Here is a 21,754-nt window from a genome sequence, read left to right on the forward strand (position 1 = left end):
CTTGTGGAAACAACTTTGTGACACTGCCGCCAAATACTCACAGAAAAATCCACAAGTTAATACACACGCTGTCACTACAGTTTCTCCACACTCTGAATCCTCCAGGCACTCCCGAGCATAATCTGATTTTGAAGGCTGGGGCACCAATAATATTACTGAAAAACTTACAGCCACCGGAGCTTTGTAACGGCACAAGACTTCAGGTCACGTGTCTGCAAAAGAACCTAATTGAGGCAACTATTTTTACTGGCAGTTGCTCAGGGGAGAGAGTTTTTATTCCTGGCATCACCGTTATACCCTCTGATCTCCCATTTCAATTCAAATGCCTCCAATTTCCAGTAAGGCTCTGCTTCACGATGACAATTAATAAGTCTCAAGGACAGACCCTACAAAAGGTTGCCACTGCTTTGAGGCAAGATTGTTTTTCTCCTGGACAACTATACGTTGCATGCTCAAGAGTAAGCTCAGCGCACAGCTTCGTCATATTACAACCGGAGGGCCGAACAGACAACGTGCTATACAAAGAGATCCTTAACAAATAATCATTGGTATATTTTCCCTCAGTTTAAAAAGGTTTACTTTTCTTCTTAATAAAAATTTAAAAGCAATACTTCACCACTGCGAAGCGCAGGTATATTGCTGGTTATATTATACAGATAAAACATTAACATCATTTAAATAATCGATATTGTTAATAATTAAACATGTGAGGACACGGTGTAGCAGCGCTAGCGAGGATCTGGTGCTCTGTTCACGGATTGTTCCTGCCTCTCGCTGTATTCTTGCTGGAACTGGCGCGACACTGGAAGGATAGAATAATTAAACACGTACTTCAAAGATATTTCAATATTCCTTAAAAGTTTTGAAGAATCTGTGTTCTCAGCTTACAGATTGCTTAATGTCCATTACAGACCTGACTGTGTGGCAATTGGGTATTTGGAGAAAGAAAAGTAAGGACAGGAATTGGAGGTTAGTACGTTTGAAAGAGACAGTACTGCTGCAGTAAAGTATTTCATTGAAGGTCGCACACAACGCAGCAAACATCTTGAGTGAGGCATGAACAATCACTGCACCACCGTGTTACCCATGTTTAATAACGTGCATTAACTCCTATCATCATGACAATGATATCACGTATACATCTCAGTATTTTAATTATTCAGAGAGCTGTAATATCACAAATATAATGGATTCTGTGTCCTGTCGGAGGAAGACAAAGTCCGTCAGCACATAGTGATTGGCACACATAGAGCACATAGAAGAACAAATACAAAACAAAGCATTTAACGTGCTACTTTAGTAAATTAATTAAATTTAAAGATGAAGTTTATGATGTTCTACTTTAATGACAAAATAAACTACGTGATTAAAGTGGAAATTTCGAGATTGAAGTTGACATTTCGTGCTTTTTTCCCCACTGTGTCCCTATTTTTTTTTCCCCCTGTACCCTAATAAGCTTTCATATGCCACTCAAACGGTGGGCTATGACTCGCCTTTTCATGGCGACTTTGATATCTGACAACTTCTTTTTTTATTTTCGGGCACTGTGTGACTTTGTGAACTTGAACTTTCAAGTTTCTTCGACACTCTATGTCACTCGATCAACTTCCTTTTGTTGTTTATATTACTGTTTAAACCAACAAATAGTATGTTTTTCTTTGCCTCCACTTGGTATTCGCTGAAATTCTATTTTCCTTAATGCTTTTGCCATTGCCTTTTCACAGAACACTGAGCTTAAGGGCTATTTATATTGATTTGCATATTCAAAGAGGCATAATTCTGGGAGGAGTTGGGGTGGGGCAGTAGGCGTGTGCACGTGAGGTAATTTTCACGCTGACTGAGATTTATGGAGCGGAAGAACGTGGAAGCTGGCATTTGCACAGATTTATGCATCTGGATTTTTTTGTGCATACGCACATTTAAGCTTTTCTGCTTATGTCATGTACAGTGGTGTGAAAAACTATTTGCCCCCTTCCTGATTTCTTATTCTTTTGCATGTTTGTCACACAAAATGTTTCTGATCATCAAACACATTTAACCATTAGTCAAATATAACACAAGTAAACACAAAATGCAGTTTTTAAATGATGGTTTTTATTATTTAGGGAGAAAACAAAATCCAAACCTACATGGCCCTGTGTGACAAAGTAATTGCCCCCTTGTTCAAAAATCACCTAACTGAGGTGTATCACACCTGAGTTCAATTTCCTGATTGCTGCCACACCTGTTTCAGTCAAGAAATCACTTCAATAGGAGCTGCCTGACACAGAGAAGTAGACCAAAAGCACCTCAAAAGCTAGACATCATGCCAAGATCCAAAGAAATTCAGGAACAAATGAGAACAGAAGTCATTGAGATCTATCAGTCTGGTAAAGGTTATAAAGCCATTTCTAAAGCTTTGGGACTCCAGCGAACCACAGTGAGAGCCATTATCCACAAATGGCAAAAACATGGAACAGTGGTGAACCTTCCCAGGAGTGGCCGGCCGACCAAAATGACCCCAAGAGCAGAGGCGACTCATCCGAGAGGTCACAAAGACCCCAGGACAACGTCTAAAGAACTGCAGGCCTCACTTGCCTCAATTAAGGTCAGTGTTCACGACTCCACCATAACAAAGAGACTGGGCAAAAACGGCCTGCATGGCAGATTTCCAAGACGCAAACCACTGTTAAGCAAAAGAACATTAGGGCTCGTCTCAATTTTGCTAAGAAACATCTCAATGATTGCCAAGACTTTTGGGAAAATACCTTGTGGACTGATAAGACAAAAGTTGAACTTTTGGAAGGCAAATGTCCCGTTACATCTGGCGTAAAAGGAACACAGCATTTCAGAAAAAGAACATCATACCAACATTAAAATATTGTGGTGGTAGTGTGATGGTCTGGGGTTGTTTTGCTGCTTCAGGACCTGGAAGGCTTGCTGTGATACATGGAACCATGAATTCTATTGTCTACCAAAAAATCCTGAAGGAGAATGTCCGGCCATCTGTTCGTCAACTCAAGCTGAAGCGATCTTGGGTGCTGCAACAGGACAATGACCCAAAACACACCAGCAAATCCACCTCTGAATGGCTGAAGGAAAACAAAATGAAGACTTTGGAGTGGCCTAGTCAAAGTCCTGACCTGAATCTAATTGAGATGCTATGACCTGCATGACCTTAAAAAGGCGCTTCATGCTAGAAAACCCTCAAATAAAGCTGAATTACAACAATTCTGCAGAGATGAGTGGGCCAAAATTCCTCCAGAGCTGTAAAGACTCATTGCAAGTTATCGCAAACGCTTGATTGCAGTTATTGCTGCTAAGGGTGGCCCAACCAGTTATTAGGTTCAGGGGGCAATTACTTTTTCACACAGGGCCATGTAGGTTTGGATTTTTTTTTCTACCTAAATAATAAAAACCATCATTTTAAAAACTGCATTTTGTGTTTACTTGTGTTATATTTGACTAATGGTTAAATGTGTTTGATGATCAGAAACATTTTGTGTGACAAACATGCAAAAGAATAAGAAATCAGGAAGGAGGCAAATAGTTTTTCACACCACTGTATAGTTATAGTGTGAATTCTACTCACGGCGTTATGCATGAGGCCACTGGAGAATTAAACCTGTTTAGTCTCAAGGAGGGTGCGTGTGACCTAATGCAGGTCTCTGAAATCCTCAACAGCATAAAGTTCATCCAGCAGAATTCTTCCAGCTAAATGGTGAATCACATACTCGAGGACACCAGTGCAAGTTAAGGGGATTTAATGTACTTAGGGCCACTTTCTTTACAAGAAGAGTTGTGGGAGTCTGTAAACAAACTACTCAGATGTGAAGTGGGACTGCACTGTATACCAGAAGTAGGAAAAAAATATCAAAAAGGTCAAATTTTAAAAACAGCATTTTGAGATTTTTGTTATTTGAAGTAACTGTCAGTTTTCCTTCACAAAACCAAACCAGAAGCTTCGACCCGATTGGTACTTTATGAAGCCAATCATTGCTTCCACATGATCTGAATTACACAAGGAATCTGCTTAGTGCTTCGACAGGATCAGGACTTTAGAGGAGAACTGCTCATGACCCCCACTGCTTCGATGACTGCACACTTCACGCCATCCAAAGGAACGTGGCGTGTGTTGTGGCACGATGGCGCAGCGCATCAGACAGGCAGGAGTTATCCATTATTCGCTTCAAAACTGCTTTGCTACCGGTATTAAGGTCAGAAAGCTGGTACCAATAATGAGATTAATTATTATTCTGCCCAGAGGGGAAGAGAGAATGTGAACAACTGGATGAAAAGGCACAGACAGAAAGAATACTGTAAATGAAATAAAGGTCTGAAGGTCTGTAGAAAAGGGGGAGTTGGGAAAACACACAAGATAAGAACAGGGTCAAAATTATTATGAGAAAAAATACGAAATAACAAAATACAAGCACAAGAGAGGATCTGCAATCCTAGTAGCGGGATAAGGAATTGAGCCTTTTATCCTGATGAGGAATGACTGACAGGATCACGACTTCTGAAGCCACACCCCTTACTGAGCAAAAAGCAGCAATTAGCACAGCTCAACAAAAAAACAAAGTGACAGCGAAAAAACAGTCCAAATCAAACAATGGACTTCCAAACAGAGAATCGAATCAAAAACAAAAAAAAACATGAACGATTTTTATCAGATTCCTGTGTCGAAAACCCCAGTAACGATACGCAGCTGAATAATGGACCAGAAAACAGTCTGTCGATAACGAACAAAAACTCCCAGGATCCTGACAAACATGGAGGTGAAGCAGAAACCTTGACAACCTTTCAGAAATGACTTGATGAGATACTGGGACAGCTTAGCTATTAGATAAGCAAACAAGTGACAAATGGACTGAATGGTCTCCTCTCATTTGTCAACGTTCTCATGTTCTGAGGGTCAGATAAGGTCAGCTTGGGAAGCATACACTGGTACAGCACATTGTCGCACTCATCACATGATGAAACGGCACGGGATCCCGTTAGGCAACCCCGCCAACATTCTATCTGCCACAGCCAGGAGTTACATGAGCATCCCCTTGGCCTGGTCCAGCCACTCGGGTCCCTCAATGAGGATCACCCGCGGGGAATCGCGCCACCTGCCTGTAGTGATGTAACGGACGCTCCCTCACAATGCAGGTCATGTGCCGCTTTTGGGGCTACGCGAGCAACACAAAACACAAACCAGTGGTACACGATGAAGTCACAAAAATGCCTTGAGGTCCAAACAGCAACTGAAAAATTGTAAAATACCAGGAAAGGGGGCAAAAGTGAGTCTTTAATCTTTGAAAAATACAAAGATATGATCAGAGTAGTGAATATGTGCTACTGAATCAATCTGAGCACTAACACACACTTTTTAGGACACAATGAATCATTAATACAAGTGTTATTGATTATACCTGTTCCGACCAAAGCCACCTCACATATCATAGAGCTGGGGTCTCCAACTCCAGTCCTAGAGAGCTACAGTGGCTGCAGGTTTTCATTCTAACTCTTTTCTTAACTCTTTCGGGGCTGATGTTGACTTTTGTCGAAAGTCGGGGTAGAGGACCTTGATTCCCTGCGTGAGTAACGAAGAGCAAACAACCTCTAAAATAGTATCAACATCTGGCGAGAGACTATAGCGAATGTGTAAATTAAAATACTCCATGGACGTTTTACATATTATCGCTGACTTGTCGGACTTGGAATTTGATGCAAGTGATCAGGAGATGGGTATCGAAAACGAAAGTGAGGTGCCAGCATCAGCTGATTGGTCCCCAGGTGATCGTGGTGCTGAACACGTTTGCGTAGCTGATATGCCTACAGCAGCGTTCACCTGCTGATGATGACTTATGATGAATTTCCCCTTGGGGATTAATGGGGATCTATCTACAGTATCTACCTAAGAGGTACAAACCAGATTACATCACACTGCGAGCGCCACTGCTGCCCACCTGCTGTGCGAAGACAGCCAGGCAGCCAGCCCACCGTGCATTCCTGCAGGCCCTCTGCCGCCAGATATGTCAAACATGTGCCAACAGCAGCAACAGCACATGGCAGCAGACGTTTTATGTTGATTTATGTGTGAAACCATCGCTTTGTGTGCTTTTCAGAAAACTGAGTTTTTTTGGAAAAAATATCCAGCCCTCAAAGAGTCAAGACCCTGCCAGAGAGGCCCACCCATTGACTAAGGCGATTTCTAAGAATGTTGTGATCAATGGTGTCAAATGCAGCACTCAGATCTAAGAGGATGAGAACAGATAAATGGCCTCTGTCTGCATTTACCCGCAAGTCATTTACTACTTTAACGAGTGCAGTTTCTGTGCTGTGATTTGTTCTAAAACCTGACAGAAATTTATCAAGAATAGCAGGTTTATTGAGGTGGTCATTTAACTGCAAAATGACTGCCTTCTCTAGAATTTTACTTAAGAAGGGCAGGTTAGAGATGGGTCTAAAATTTTCAAAGGCAGAGGGGTCGAGATTATGTTTCTTAAGAAGGGGTTTAACTACAGAAGTCTTAAGACAGTCTGGGAAGACCCCCGTATCTAATGATGAATTAACTATGTCAAGAATATTGTCAATTAGCACGCCTGATACTTCTTTGAAAAACCTTGTTGGTATCGGGTCAAGGACGCAGGTGGAGAGTTTCAGTTGAGAGATTATTTTATGTAATTCAGGTAAATCTATCCTGGCGAAAGCATTTAATTTGTTTATAATGGAGTACCGGGGCTTTGGAGGTTCTGCAGTGTTGGGGAGATATACTATGTTATCACTAATATCATTAATTTTTTGATTGAAAAATACAGCAACGTTCTCACAGGTTTCCCTGGAAGTATTCTGGGGGTATTCCTTTGTGTTACCTGGTTTAACAGACGATCAATTGTAGAGAATAAGACTCTGGGATTACTAGCATTGTTATTTATAATCTTAGAGAAATAGCAGCGCCTCTCAAGATGGACTGTGTTATTGTATTCTGTTATTTTAATTAGTGACCAGTTTTTGCTGCTCATTCACTATTTCCCTTTATTTTAATTGACTTTTCTTGAGACTCTGACCGCTGAATTGATTCTTTTTTCTTTACACGGCACCTAAACATTAATTTGATGTGAAGTGAGCCAACAGATGGCCAACTAAGTCAGGGCCTCAAACTCCAACCAACTTCACTTCGTTACGTTTCTTAACTTGAAGCCAAATCTCGTTGCTAATTAAACCCGTTGTTTAATTCCATGGCGCTCATTCTGCCATGGCAGACATTTCCTTTTAAGAGCGCTGGCTGTCAGAATGTTTCGTGGACCTGAGCAGATCAACATTACCGAGGCCTTCACCTTTCTTTATCTTCAGTTATTGTGTGATGGACGCAGGTTGTTGTTTATGTGTTGGTTCATTTTTGTGTCTTACTGGTTGGTTGCTAATTAAGGAAAAAAGAAGTAATTAAGGGGCCTGAGTCTTAAGTTGTGCATCAATTAAAATTAAGGCAAAGAGTTAATTAGCAGAAAAATCTGGTCACTAATTAAGAAAAGGGTTAGAATGAAAACCTGCAGCCACAGTAGCTCCCCAGGCCTGGAGTTGGAGACCCCTGCTCTAGAGTTATATCAACATATGGTTTTTGGCCAAAGTGCTCGTTCTCAATTAAAGAGCATTCATCCCAACACACTTGTCACCTCCTTATTTCTACACATTGCCAGGGTGAGATCTAAAGGTTCCCAATGTGCTCTAATCAACTACCCCGCTTGGTATCTCACTCCATAGATCTGTGGATTTCTCCCTTAACCAGCTTCCATCTGTACCAAATAACAATCGTGAATAAACAGGAAAACAAGAGCAGTGTTCATTCTTTAATTAATTCCCTGATTTCTAACACAGTCCAGAGTAGCTACTGTAGAAGAATAAATAAAAAAAAAAATAGCGAAAAACTTAAACAAAAGAATTATGGGGAAAAAACACCTTCTTACCTGTCATTGGGTCAAACAGCTGGTTGGCCTCGAGATCGGTGAACGTATTGGAGCAGCACGGACACTTGAACGAGGCTCGGTTGGTGGAATCCCTCTCGTCGGTTTCAATGCGGCGTCGCATGTGGTCCAGCTTGTATTTGACGACGTTCACGAGGAGTCGATAGTTGATAAAATAATAGTTGTGTCGTGTGGTCTTCCCATCGGCGGCGGTCTCCACCTTCATCCGACACTTGATGAACTTGTCCCCTTTCAAGGTGTTCAGCACGGAGCGCAGCTGCTTTCTGTCAAATTTGAGAAGTTCCAACATGTCCTCTTCCTTGACGCAGGGGTTTCGAATCAGGATATCCAGCGCCAGAGCGTGTTCGATCCCGTAGAAGCCACGAACTACCTGCTTGGCCAGGCGTTTCAGTGCAGCAGGCACCTCCGTCACAACTTCAGGTTCAGCCATTGTGTCTTAAATTTAATGACAAAAAAAAAAATGACCGAGTCAGAAGGAGGACAGCAAGCACAGGTCATATTTATACTCACAAAAATAATAAATCAAGAAGTGTATACTCAACAGCCTCAGTAGATTTCTTATTACATTTCTATTTTTTGCATGAATTTTATTTTCTGTTAATAACCAGTAGGTAAAAATTTTAAATCTTTATTGAACATGAAGACTGTACATGCATGAACTGACAAAGGAAATAGTTTCTGTTATAATCTCTTTGAAGAACTGAATAATAATGTTTGCCTACATACCACTATCAGTGTGTGATTTTATCCTTATTGTAAAAATGTAACATTATTATCAGGATATTGTTGCAATACCATTGTGTTTATCAATCTTTTCACCATATCAGCCATTTTGTTGTTGTCTTTTAAGACAGTAGGATTCATACTGCTCATAGTTTTATTTACAGACATTTTCAAAAGATTTTCTTAGTTGCACGTTTGCTTTTCTTGTTGCAACACTGGATTTTGGTTTCAGTTACAGGACGTTCTGATCTTCTGGTGGGGGACGCAGCTGGTTAAAATGTCCATTGTGTTTGGGCTTCTCCACTCATTTTTAAACACCTGGGGCCTTATTTATACTGTAAAGCTTGGTAAGCACAAAAAGAGGTTTGAAATGTGCGTACACAGCATCCCTCACAATTGTCAGGATTTAGAAAAGAAAACCTGATGGAGGAAAATGCATATATTTACAGCAACTCTGACTCATACATACGCAACCTTTTGGAAAAACTAGAAAATGAGGACACCCATGAGCAAGTAGGAAAATGCAGCTCATTGACGACTGATACAAATCCATACTGCTGGGCCGTTATTACAATGTGTGATGACACGACAAACCTCAGAAGGGATGAATACCATGACACCCTCCATTTGAATTTCTTTTTAAGGAGGGTCAATGCTGCGTATTTGTACCGAAGAACATTTTTTGATCTTTCATTAGTTTATATCGACTACCTGTTGTCACTTCTCAGGGAACTGGCCGACAGGTTAGAAATCTCTCAGTCGTGTCTGCCATCCTGGAAGCCAATGACCGACTGGCGGGACTCTACACTCTTTTATCGTATGGTGTGGCTGCACATTCTTGAAACACAACAGAGTTTTGCAAACATAAAAAGGCACTTTGAAGCCGTGCCTGGTTCTCCTAACGTAATCGACGCGCTTTACTCAACTCAAACTGCAATAAAGGCCCAGAGCGGGAGTGACGGAGGGAAGCTTGGTTGAAATATTACTGACCTGTCAGCCTAATACAACTGGCACCGCTCGTTTACATTATCGTTGTTTTGCAAGATATTTATAAATCCACTTTGTGATGTTGTGTTTACAATAATTTGGAATTTAAAGATAACCATTAAACTGATTCTAAAACTAGTATTACACAGAAATCAACGTCGCCGTTAAACAATCGACACAACAGTTAAGGGTCAGCGCACCTAAACCTGACAAAATGTACCCACAGTGCACAATGACCACGGATCTGTAAGGCAGAATGTTACAGTCAAAGCTATCGGTTTATATCTTGCCATATATCTATATAGTGCAACTTTATAACAAAATTGAGTATTTCGCTTATTAATCATTTGTCTTTAATATCTGTGTGTTGGGCTGCCAGTCGCACCGCAAAAACGTGCTACACACCGGCAAGCTACCAACACTCTGCGATATGTATTACGTTCTTTACACTAAGTAATTACAACCGTTTGCTGTTCTTTAATCCTCTTTCTGTCTCCTATAGCACAAGTAACTGCATTTAAATTTATTTTTAAATAACTTACTTTATATATGTTTGTTTCTGAACAGCACCCGCCTTACCAGCAAGAGAAACATCCAGCGTGCTGAATACGGAAGCAGTCACAGTCACAAAGGAAGATAAACACAAGTGTAGGCGCACGCCTGCGTTGGAGTCTAAGCCAATCAGCTTTTGATCTTTACATTATGGACAGGACTGCAGAACAATGGCAAAGGGAGAAGTTGTGACGTAATAATTAAGGCGAAGTCAAACTTAAGATTGACAGTCAAGCTAACCAACAAGGTAAGCAACTCGCCACCCGCCTCTACCCCATAACCAATCATCAAGCCGAGTCGAGTAGCAGTCACTTCCGAAATGGATCAGGCGTTTTAAGAAAAAGAATGGCTTCGCTTGACAGAGTGAAAGTGCTGGTGTTAGGCGATTCTGGTGAGTTCTTTTTTAAAACTGATAAGACGATAATGTGCTCGTTAATGATAAAGACATGCACTAGTGTCGTTTCAGTTAAGTCATTTGTTTGTACTGTTTCTAATAGTGTGAATTTGGATTAAGCGGTCAAAATGTGTTTAACTTGTTTGATAGAAGTTGGGTCTTGCATGTTGGTTACGACAGAAAAATAAATGCTGTTGTCGTTGTCACGTTTAATTCAAGTCGATCGTCACTGTTGTTTCATGTGGAGAGTACAATGAGATCTTTCCTTCCATTAATAAAATATGTTACAAGCGCTACAAGACTTTAAAGAGTTTAACAATTTATCGCACTTGAAATGTAACAGTTTTCTGAACATCACCAAAATTATTTTTAGCTTTTGCATACACAGTACTTCTACATTTCTGTAAATGGTTAATGTGACCACTGCACGAGCACACCGAGTTCGAATCTCTGACCTGTTCTTGTACACTGGCGAGCTGTCAAAAGTATCAGGCTGAGATGCTGCTTTCTTCTTAAATAAAACGCCTTTCTGTATTTTACTATATCCATGTTTGTCATGGTGCCGGATAGGGGTGATGTGTTCCATGTTGACTGGATTATAATGGTGCGGTGGTCTTCTCAGTGTCCATGAGGTCCAAGGAAGCGTTTGCCAAGTACGCTGGGCAGGTTCATTGTGACCAAAAATGACATCTGAGCTGTGAGACAGCAGTGCTAACCACTGCACCACCATGCCTCACATAACAAAATACGCCAAAGGGAACAATAACCACAAGCAAAATACAACAAATGGCCTCAATCTAGGAAAGTAAAATAAACACACATCTACAGTCAGGTCCATAAATATTTGGACAGAGACAACTCTTTTCTCATTTTGTTCTGCACATTACCACAATGAAGTTTAAATGAAACAACTCCGATGCAGTTGAAGTGCAGACTTTCAGCTTTAATTCAGTGGGTTGAACAAAACGATTGCATAAAAATGTGAGGCAACTAAAGTATTTTTTGAACACAATCCCTTCATTTCTGGGGCTCAAAAGTAATTGGACAAATTAAATAACTGGGAATCAAATGTTCATTTCTTTTTTTTTTTTTTTTTTTTATTTATTTATTAATTTTATTACAATCAATACATAGCAATCAAGTTTTACAAAAAAAAAGAATTATGCTAAGAACAGATCGATCCCCACCCTTGAGAGAGAGAGCAAGCCAAACGGTGTAAAATTTAAGGCTTTTAAAAATACCTAAATCAACAAATTCTCTGTGCTTTATAAAATCATTTCAAAATATTACTGATTAGATCCTGCCATGTTTTGAAAAAAGTCTGCACAGATCCTCTAACTGAGTATTTGATTTTTTCCAATTTTAAATAATATAACACATCGGTTTCCCACTGACTTAAAAGAGGAGAGTTTGGGTTCTTCCAGTTTATCAGAATAAGTCTGCGTGCCAACAGTGTAGTGAATGCAATCACAGTTTGTTTGTCTTTCTCCACTTTAAGACCCTCTGGAAGAACCCCAAACACAGCTGTTAATGGGTTAGGAGGGATTGTGAGTCCAAGACTGTCTGAGAGGTAATTAAAAATTTTTGTCCAGAATAATGTTAATTTGGAGCAGGCCCAGAACATGTGACCTAGTGAGGCTGGGGCTTGGTTGCAACGTTCGCAGGTTGGATCATGCCCTGGAAACATTTTGGAGAGTTTTAGTCGAGACAGATGTGCTCGATATATAATTTTGAGTTGTATAATTGTATGCTTTGCATATGGAGCTTGAGTGAATTCTCTGCATTGCTACTTTCCACTCCTTTTCTGATATATTAATTGAGAGGTCATTTTCCCAGTGTCCTCTTGGATCTTTGAAAGGAAGGGATTGTAAAAGGATTTTATATATTGTAGAGATGGAGTCTAACTCCTTGAAATTGAGCAATAATTTTTCCAGCGTGGATGAGGGTGCAAGATGAGGAAAATCTGGAAGGTTCTGTTTAACAAAGTTCCTGATTTGAAGATAGTGAAAGAAATTTGTAGCTGGAATGTTAAATTTGGAACGTAATTGTTCATAGGATGCAAAGACGTTGTCTATATAAAGATCTCTAAGCAAGTTAATTCCAAATTTTTCCAGATATTAAAACTGCATATGTTTGTGAGGGTTGAAAGAGGTGGTTCTTTTGCAGGGTGCCACAGAAAGAAGCTTCTCCGTCTTAAAATGCTTTCTACATTGGTTCCAGATTCTAAGTGAGTGGAGCACAATTGGGTTATTAGTGTATTGCCGATAGCGTGTGTTTATTGGAGCACAAAGCAAGGAATACAAAGAAGTACTGCAGGATTTTACTTCTATTGCGGTCCATGCCTGTGTATGTTCTTCTATTTGTGTCCAGGTTCTTATCGACTGTATATTTGCCCCAGTAATAAAACTGGAAGTTAGGTAGAGCCATGCCGCCTTCTGCCTTTTGTCTTTGTAGGGTCGCTCTTTTGATGCGTGGATGTTTAGAATTCCAAATAAATGAGGTTATTGTTGAATCTAATTGCTTAAAGAACGATTTATTAATGTATATTGGTATGTTTTGAAATAAAAAGGAGCTTAGGAAGAATATTCATCTTAACAGTGTTAATTCTTCCAGCTAGTGTGAGATGAAGGGTTGACCATCTATGCAAGTCTTGTTTAATTTTTTCCATACAGACGACGAAATTTTGTTGATAAAGAGCTTTATGTTTACTTGTGATGTTTACCCCGAGGTATTTAAACTGTTCTGCAATGATAAAAGGAAGGGTGTCTAATCTAATATTATATGCTTGAATTCACGGAAAGAGTACACTTTTATTCAGATTAATTCTGAGACCAGAGAGCTTTTGAAATTCTGTGAGTGCTGCTAAGACTGCAGGCACAGAATTTTCTGGATCCGATATATACAGTACCATGTCATCTGCATATAATGAGATTTTCTGTTCCAGTCCTTCTCTGCTAATCCCCTTTATCTGATCAGTATTTCGACAATGTATTGCCAGTGGTTCAATGGCAATTGCAAACAGCAGTGGTGACAAAGGGCATCCTTGTCTTGTGCCACGTTCTAGTTTAAAGTAGTCTGAGCAAATGTTATTGATGCAAACTGAAGCTTCTGGGTTAGTATACAGTAATTTAATCCATGCACAAATGTTCGGGCCAAACCCAAACTTCTCCAAAATAGTAAAAGGTATTTCCATTCAATCATGTCGAATGCTTTTCTGCATCCAATGATAATAATATTTCTGGGGTGTTTGATTTAGTTGGTGAGTATATTACATTAAACAGGCGTCGAAGATTTGAAGATAAGTGTCGGCCCCTAATAAATCCAGTTTGGTCTTGTGATATTATTGAGGGGAGCACTTTCTCCATCCTTCTAGCTATGATTTTAGAGAGTATTTTAACGTCGTTATTCAGAAGTGAAATTGGTCTGTATGATGCACATTGTAATAAGTCCTTATTTTGTTTTGGAAAGACAGTGATTAGTGCTTGGCGAAAGGTTTGTGGAAGAGATTGGTTATCTCTGGCTTCTGTAAATGTTGCTAATAGGAGGGAGCTAGCTGAGCGGAGAATTTCTTGTAAAACTCTGCAGGGTAGCCATCAGGGCCTGCTGCTTTTCCACCTTGGAGTGACTTTATAGCATCCAGTAATTCTGATAATGACAGAGGTTTATCGAGCTCCTCCACACTAATAGCGTCAATTTGTGGTATCTGTAATTTATCCAGAAATGCATTAGATTGTATATTGTCTTCTTTAAACTCAGTAGTATATAGGGATTTATAGTAGTCTCTAAAAGTGCACATTATATTTTTGTGTTCGATGATTTTATCTCCATTCGTGTTAGTAATTACGAGATTGCGTTGCACTTCTTGCTTGTGAATTTGTTGCGCTAAAAGCTTATTAGCTTTCTCTCCATGTTCATAATAATGATGTCTGGATTTGTAAATTAGTTGTTCGGTTTCTTTAGTTGTCAAGAGGTTTAATTCTGAATGTAGAGCCTGCCTCCTCTTATGTAGAGTCTCGCTTGGTAGTCTGGCATGTTCTTCATCTATTTTAGTAATTTCGCTTTTTATCTCTGCTACTTTCTTCGCTTCGGATTTATTTCTGTGGGAAAGATATGAGATAATCTGTCCTCTTAAGAAGGCCTTAAGAGTTTCCCAGAGTGTTCCTGCAGAGATCTCAGGGGATGTATTTGTCTCTAGAAAGAATTCAATTTGTTTGGATATAAATTCAGTACAATTCTCGTCAGCTAATAGAAGCGGATTGAGACGCCATCTGCGGGTGAGTGTATGGGGCTTAGTAATTTCAGCTCCAAGATCATCGGAGCATGGTCTGAAATAACAATAGCATCGTATTTACAAGATTTAATCTTAGGCAAGAAGTTATTATCTATAAAGAAGTAATCAATCCTTGAGTAGCAATGATGTACTGGTGAGTAGAAAGAATATGTTCTTGAATTTGGGTTTAAAAACCTCCAGGGATCTGATAAGTTGTGATCAGTTATAAACTTTGTAATTATCTTTGCGGTGTTAGTTGCGTTCCCCTGTGGAGGGTCTTATCTAAAAGTGGATTTAGAACACAATTAAAGTCCCCAGCCATTATAAGTTTATGAGTGTTCAGATTGGGAATGGATGCAAATAAATTTTGTATAAATTCCTTATCATCAACATTAGGTGCATAAACATTTATCAAAATCATTTTACAGTTAGATAAGTCTCCCATGACCATCACATATCTCCCTTCAGGATCCAATACTACATCTGATGCTACAAATGGTACTGTTCTATGTATGAGAATTCCCACCCCTCTAGTTTTCTTTGTAAAACTAGAATGGAACATTTGGCCAGTCCAGTCTTTTGCAGCGGAACTGATCCTTACTTAGTAAGTGGGTTTCCTGTAAAAATACTATTTTAGCATTTAGACCTGTTAGGTGAGAAAGTACTTTCTTTCTCTTTAATTCGTGATTCAGGCCTTTAACATTCCAGCTTACGAAGTTAACTGTCCCATCATGGAGACACTGATTCTGAGTTTTTGGTGTCATATTATAGTCTTAACTGGAAGTGAAATAGTTTAGGTCTTAATTTCCTATTCCCCCAAGAGTTGTTGCCATGCAGCTTATTATTACGTTGATAGTTATAATTATAAAGATTGAGATGATAGATTAGATATAGATCAGGCCTGCTCTCTTTCTCTTCCCCTTAACCCCCACCCTCCCTTTTTGCCTCCCCAGGTGAGGCTAAAACCCACTTCATGCAGTCCCAGTCCTCTGACATACCCAGAGACAGAGCACGTCCAAAGCACATCAAGCCCCCATGCAGTGGCGCTTTAAGGTTAAAAGATAGAGATATCTGTTACCAATATAGTCTTTAAAAGAGGAAAAAGAAAGAAAAGAATTTTGCACTTAATATATATATATATATATATACATATACACATATACATATATATATATATATATATACATACATACATACATATAATCTTCATCAATTTTAGTGCATTAAGATGATATCCCCAGATAATAAACCCAGGTGATGGTGTTAAAGATGTGTCCAAAACAAGCATAACAAGTCTTAATGCAGTAATAGCAATAACAGCAAACCAAGGGTATGATATTGAACAGTCTCATTTAGGGTACACATGAAATAATTAGAAAAGAAAAAAAAAAGAGGAGGAAAAACGTAATTAAGCACAATAAAACACAAACATTTAGCCCTAGTAATACTAAGTAATGATAAGTAATAAGTAAGTAATAATAATATAAGAATATGAGAATATATGCTGATAAAAACCCGTATTTTAAAACAAATAGATCAGACAGTAGATTATTAATCCTAGCTTTATCATTTACCGCCATGACTCACAATTATGTATCAGAATAGTCCGGGATCAGCTTTCTTAACTCATTTTCTGCCTCCTCCTTGCTAGCGAAAACATAGAAATGCCCCTGCCATTCCACTTTCAGTTTTGCGGATACAGGAGGCCGTATTTGACATTGGCTTGCCGTAGCGCTGTTTAATATTATAGAAGGCGCGTTTGATAGCTGTTGCTGGAGAGAAGTCAGGGAAGACGCGAATGTGGCAATCTTCATATATAATATCTTCCTTTTTTTTCCTGAGGAGTTCCATCACCTCTAACTTAAATGATAATCGTTCAAAACGGACTATAAAAGATCTTGGTCGGGTCTGACGGTGTTTGATCAGCGTCGCTGTAAGCGCTGCTATCTCAGATTCTGCTTTAAAGTCGCCCCGATTATTTTAGAAAAAGTTCAGTTGCGAATTTCACGGGTTTAAACTTTCGATTCTCCGGCAAGCCTTCAATTCTGACATTATACCTTCTATTCCCATCTTCTAAAGCAGCCAGTCTGTCTCCAAGTTTTTCTCCGAGTTTTTTACATTCAACTGACATTTACTGCTCTTTCCTCGGCACTGGCAGCTAGATGTTCGCTATTTCGATCCGATTCGTGAATGTCTCACTAAGATGCTCCAATCGATCAGCAAGCGTGCTCAGTTTAGCGAGTTTTTCTCAATGCGCTCTTCAATTTTACCCAGCACCTGTCGAAGTTCAAGCTGTACCTCTTGACGAAGCCTTTCATTTGCCTGTTGGATTTCCTGTCGCAGACATTCATTGGCCTGTTTCATCTCCTGTTTCCATTCCTGTTTCAGTCTCTCATGTGCCTTTGCCGTTGCTTTCTCATTAGCCTTCTCGCTTTTCTTTATATCTTGCCTGAGGTCAGCGAGCAACACTTTCAGTTCAGATAGCTCAAATGTGCCTTCTTGTACCGTAGATGAAGCAGCAGACTCTGCTGAAGCGGTGTCCCGCTGCTCCAGTCCCGCGTGATTGCGTAACTGAAGCCGCGGACCTCCCGGCCTTTTCCAGTTTCAGGTAATCCTCTCCAATCGGCGAGCTATCCACATCTGCACTCACGATCGCACCTTCGCTCCCCTTTTCGCTCTCAGCAGGCGACGATGTAGCGGACCGTGGTCCCGAGGAGTCTGTACTTTCGCCCATCTGATCCAGGTCTGTCTCTGAGAGGCCGTATCTCGAACTAGGGCTTGCTGATCGCAGCTTGGATGTAGTTTTAGTCTTCGATTCTTTCGGCCCCCCTTCTTGTTGGCCATGTTTATATGTGTTTACATATACTGTAGCGGTCCCTCTCGGGTTGAATAAATACAGGATATCTCAGAATAATAAGCAAATAATATGAAAAATAGCACCACTGCTAGCGGAGCTCCACTTCAGACGTCCATCTCTCGCATTGGACGAGACCAAATCCAAATGTTCATTTCTAATACTTGGTTGAAAACCAATGCCAGCCTGAAGTCTTGAACTCGTGGACATCACCAGATGCTGGGTGTCCTCCTTTTTAATGCTCTGCCAGGCCTTTACTTTCAGTTGCTGTTTGTTTGTGGGCCTTTCTGTCTGAAGTTTCGTCTTCAGCAAGTGAAATGCCTGCTCAGTGGGGTGAAGATCAGGTGACTGACTTGGCCATTCAAGAATTTTCCACTTCTTTGCTTTAATAAACTCCTGGGTTGCTTTGGCTGTATGTTTTGGGTCATTGTCCATCTGTATCATGAAACGCCCGTCGCCCAATCAATTTGACGTCATTTAGCTGATTTGAGCAGACAGTATGTCTCTGAACACCTCAGAATTCATTCGGCTGCTCCTGTCCTGTGTCACCTCATCAATAAACACTCGTGTCCCAGTGCCACTGGCAGCCATCACACTGCCTGCCTCCACCGTGTTTTACAGATGATGTGCTATGCTTTGGATTATGATCTGTTCCACGCCTTCTCCATACTCTTTTCTTGCCTTTATCATTCTGGTAGAGGTTCATCTTGGGTTCATCTCTCCAAAGAATGTTTTTCCAGAACTCTGCTGGCTTTTTTAGATGTTCTTTAGCAAAGTCCAATCTAGCCTTTCTATTCTTGAGGCTTATGAGTGACTGGCACGTTGTAGTGGACCCTCTGGATTTACTGTCCTGCAGTCTTCTCTTTATGGTAGACTTGGACATCGATACGCCAACCCCTGAAGAGTGTTGTTCACTTGAGGTTTCTCTTCACCATGGAAATGATTCTGTGATCATCCACCACTGTTGTCTTCTGTGGACGTCCAGGTCTTTTTGCGTTGCTGAGTTCACCAGTGCTTGCTTTCTTTCTCAGGATGTACCAAACTGGAGATTTTGCCACTCGTAATATTGTAGCAATTTCTCGGTTGGGTTTTTTCTGTTTTCGGAGATTAAGGATGGCTTCTGTCACCTGCATGGAGAGCTCCTTTGACTGCATGATGTCATCTTCCACATGCAAGCACCACACCTCACATCAACTCCAGGCCTTTTATCTGCCGAATTGATAAGACGTAACGACGGACTTGAACACACCTGCCATGAAATAGCCTTTGAGTCAATTGTCCAATTACTTTTGAGCCCCTGAAATGAAGGGATTGTGTTCAAAAAATACTTTAGTCGCCTCACATTTTTATGCAATCGTTTTGTTCAACCCACTGAATTAAAGCTGAAAGTCTGCACTTCAACTTCATCTGAGTTGTTTCATTTCAAATTCATTGTGGTAACGTGCAGAACCAAAATGAGAAACAAGTGGTCTCTGTCTAAATATTTATGGACATAACTGTATGAGGGGGAGTCAAGCTAAAGTTAGACAGATTTATCAGAAAATGGAACAAACCTTCAGAAAACTGATGCTGTAATTTCTCAATGTCATCCCCACCTTTCTCAATGTGCTTGTGCCACCTGGCTGAAGTGCCAGCAGAATAAAACGTTTTGTCTTGTCCTGGCAGTCACTCGTGCACCCAGGTTATTGTCGAACACTACGTGCCAAAGGATACTACGGTCACTAGTGCAAGTTACTGTGACTTGCTGGAGACCCTCTTGAAGCCAGCTATTCGATCTAAATGGCAGGTACTGCTGTCTCAAGGAGTCCTTTTGTGGGCTACAAGACCATGCCTGCCCGTCCGCACACTGCTAAGAACACCAAGGTTTGTCTGGAGAAACTGAAGTTTGAGGTATTGCCACGTCCTCCTTATTTGACACAGCGTGGTTTCCACCTTTTTGGATCGCTAAAAAAAACATCTGGGTGCTCATCGATTTATTACAGATGACGATGTGAAGAAAGCGGTGCACAAGTGGTGGTGAGGAGAAGACGAAACCTTTTATTCTGCTGGAATCCTAGCACTGCCAGGCAGGTGGGGTGGCGAGTGCATTGAGAAGGGTGGAGACGACATTAAGAAATGACATGATCAGTTTTGTGACACTCTGTTCCATTTTCTAACTTTGGCTTCACTCCCCCGCGTATAAACACACAAATACATTACATAACATTATGGCCACCCACCTAATATCGAGTAGGTCCACCTTTTGCTGCCAAAACACCCCTAACCCATCGAGGCATGGACTCCACTAGACCTCTGAAGGTATGCTGTGGTGTCTGGTACCAAGCCGTCAGTGACAGATCTTTAAAGTTCTGTAAGTTGCGAGGTGAGGCCTCCAGCACATCCCACAGATGCTCGATTGGTTAGAGTTTTAGAGAATTTGGAGGCCAAGTCCGCACCTTGAACTCATCATCATGTTCATCAAACCATTGTTGAACCGTTTTTGCAGTGTGGCAGGGAACATTATCTTGCTGAAAGAGGCCACTGCCACCAGGGAGTACCATTTACATGAAGGGGTTTACTTGGTCGCCAACAATGTTTTGGTGGCTGGTACATGTCAAATTAACATCCATATGAACAGCAGGGCCCAAGGTTACCCAGCAGAACATTCACAAAGCATCACGCTGCCTCTGCTGGCTTGCCTTCTTCCCATAGTGTATCCTGGTGCCACGTCTTCCCCAGGTAAGTGACGCACACACACACTTGGCCATCCACATGACATAAAAGAAAATGTGATTCATCAGACCCCATTGCTCCGTGGTCCCACTCTGCTGCGCACATGGCCATTGTACTCTTCTTTACAGTTCGGTCACATTGGATTGGTGAGTGTTGGTGGTCTGCTGTCTTCAGATCTTCCCACAGATTTTCATTGTGATTTAGGTCTGGGCTCTGACTGGCCACACCAGGACATTCACTTTTTCTCCTTCAGCCACCGTGTGATCAGTTTTGCTGTGTGCTTCGGGTCGTCGTCGTGTTGAAAGGTGAACATTCTGCCCATCTTCAGCTTTCTGGCAGAAGGTAGCAGGTTTTCCTCCAGAATTTGTTGGTTTTTTGCCCCATCCATTTCTCCTTCTACCCTAACAAGACCCCCAGGCCCCCCACAACAGGATTCTGCCCCCTCCATGCTTTACTGTGGGTATGGTGTGTTGTGGATGGTGAGCTTCTTTGGTGTACAGTTTGGTGTTGAGGGCAAATAGTTTGATTTTAGGCTCATCTGACCAGAAGACCTTTTTCCACTTGGCATCAGAATCTTCAAGGTGCATTCTGGGAAAGCTCAAATGAGCCTTCATGTGGCCTTTCTTGAGAAGTGTGACCCTTCTGAACAAGCCACAATGGTGGAGCGCTTGTCAAATTGTTGTCACATGCACACCATTAATGACCACTCTGTGCCATCAAATCCTGTAACTCCTTCAAAGTGGCCATTGGCCTCTCGGTAGCCTCTCTTCCCAGTTTCCTCCTTGCTCTTCCATCCAGTTTGAAGGGTCCTAGTCGTACCAAACACTTCTTTATGATGGACTTTACTGAGCTCCTTGGGATTGATAAATCCTTTGAGATTTGTTTGTCTCCATATCCTGCCTTGTGTCCATCCACAACTCTATCTTGAGATCTTCTGAAAGTGGCCTGCCATCCATAGTCAGTTGTTTGCTGTCAGTTGCTCTACCAAGCAAGGGAATGAATTGACCAGGAACAGCTTCACTAATCACACTCATTACAACTGATCACCGCTGGCAGGAAGCCAGTAACCGCAATGGGAATGGTGGCCACTGACACCTGATGGAGGCATGGGGGGGTCCTTTATTAATCTCAGGATTTCTTGTTTTTGATTTTATAAAATTCTTCTGAACTGTAGCTGTGATGTCTTTCACTTAGATGTTAGAGGTGGCATTGAGTAAGAAAAGCTGGAAAAAATATTAGTGTGTCTTCATTTAAGGCTGTAAAGCAAAAAAAATGGGAATATTTCAAGGGGGGGATTCTTTTCTATACCCACT

At 40.9% G+C, this 21,754-nt stretch overlaps 2 protein-coding genes across 3 annotated transcripts in view; one reads left to right on the forward strand and one right to left on the reverse strand.

The window, feature by feature from the left end:
* Positions 1-10,301, reverse strand: part of gtf2e1 (general transcription factor IIE, polypeptide 1, alpha) — a 154,050-nt gene extending 143,749 nt beyond the window's left edge. Inside the window, exons 1-2 of one of the 2 annotated variants that reach the window (XM_039745956.1) lie at positions 10,239-10,301; positions 7,932-8,384 (exon numbers count right to left, since the gene is read on the reverse strand). In XM_039745956.1, the coding sequence (XP_039601890.1) occupies positions 7,932-8,379 (448 nt within the window). In that variant the 5' untranslated portion in view covers positions 8,380-8,384; positions 10,239-10,301. Of the gene's footprint in view, positions 1-7,931; positions 8,385-10,201 lie in introns of both variants that reach the window. The other variant, XM_039745955.1, reaches the window with a different exon arrangement.
* Positions 10,302-10,521: 220 nt separating this feature from the next.
* rabl3 (RAB, member of RAS oncogene family-like 3) overlaps positions 10,522-21,754 on the forward strand; it is a 46,261-nt gene continuing 35,028 nt past the window's right edge. The window contains exon 1 of the mRNA XM_039745957.1: positions 10,522-10,602. Within this exon, the coding sequence (XP_039601891.1) occupies positions 10,557-10,602 (46 nt within the window). The 5' untranslated portion in view covers positions 10,522-10,556. The remainder of the gene's footprint in view (positions 10,603-21,754) is intronic.

This window comes from Polypterus senegalus, chromosome 2, assembly GCF_016835505.1.
Source record: "Polypterus senegalus isolate Bchr_013 chromosome 2, ASM1683550v1, whole genome shotgun sequence".
NCBI classification, from domain to species: domain Eukaryota; kingdom Metazoa; phylum Chordata; class Cladistia; order Polypteriformes; family Polypteridae; genus Polypterus; species Polypterus senegalus.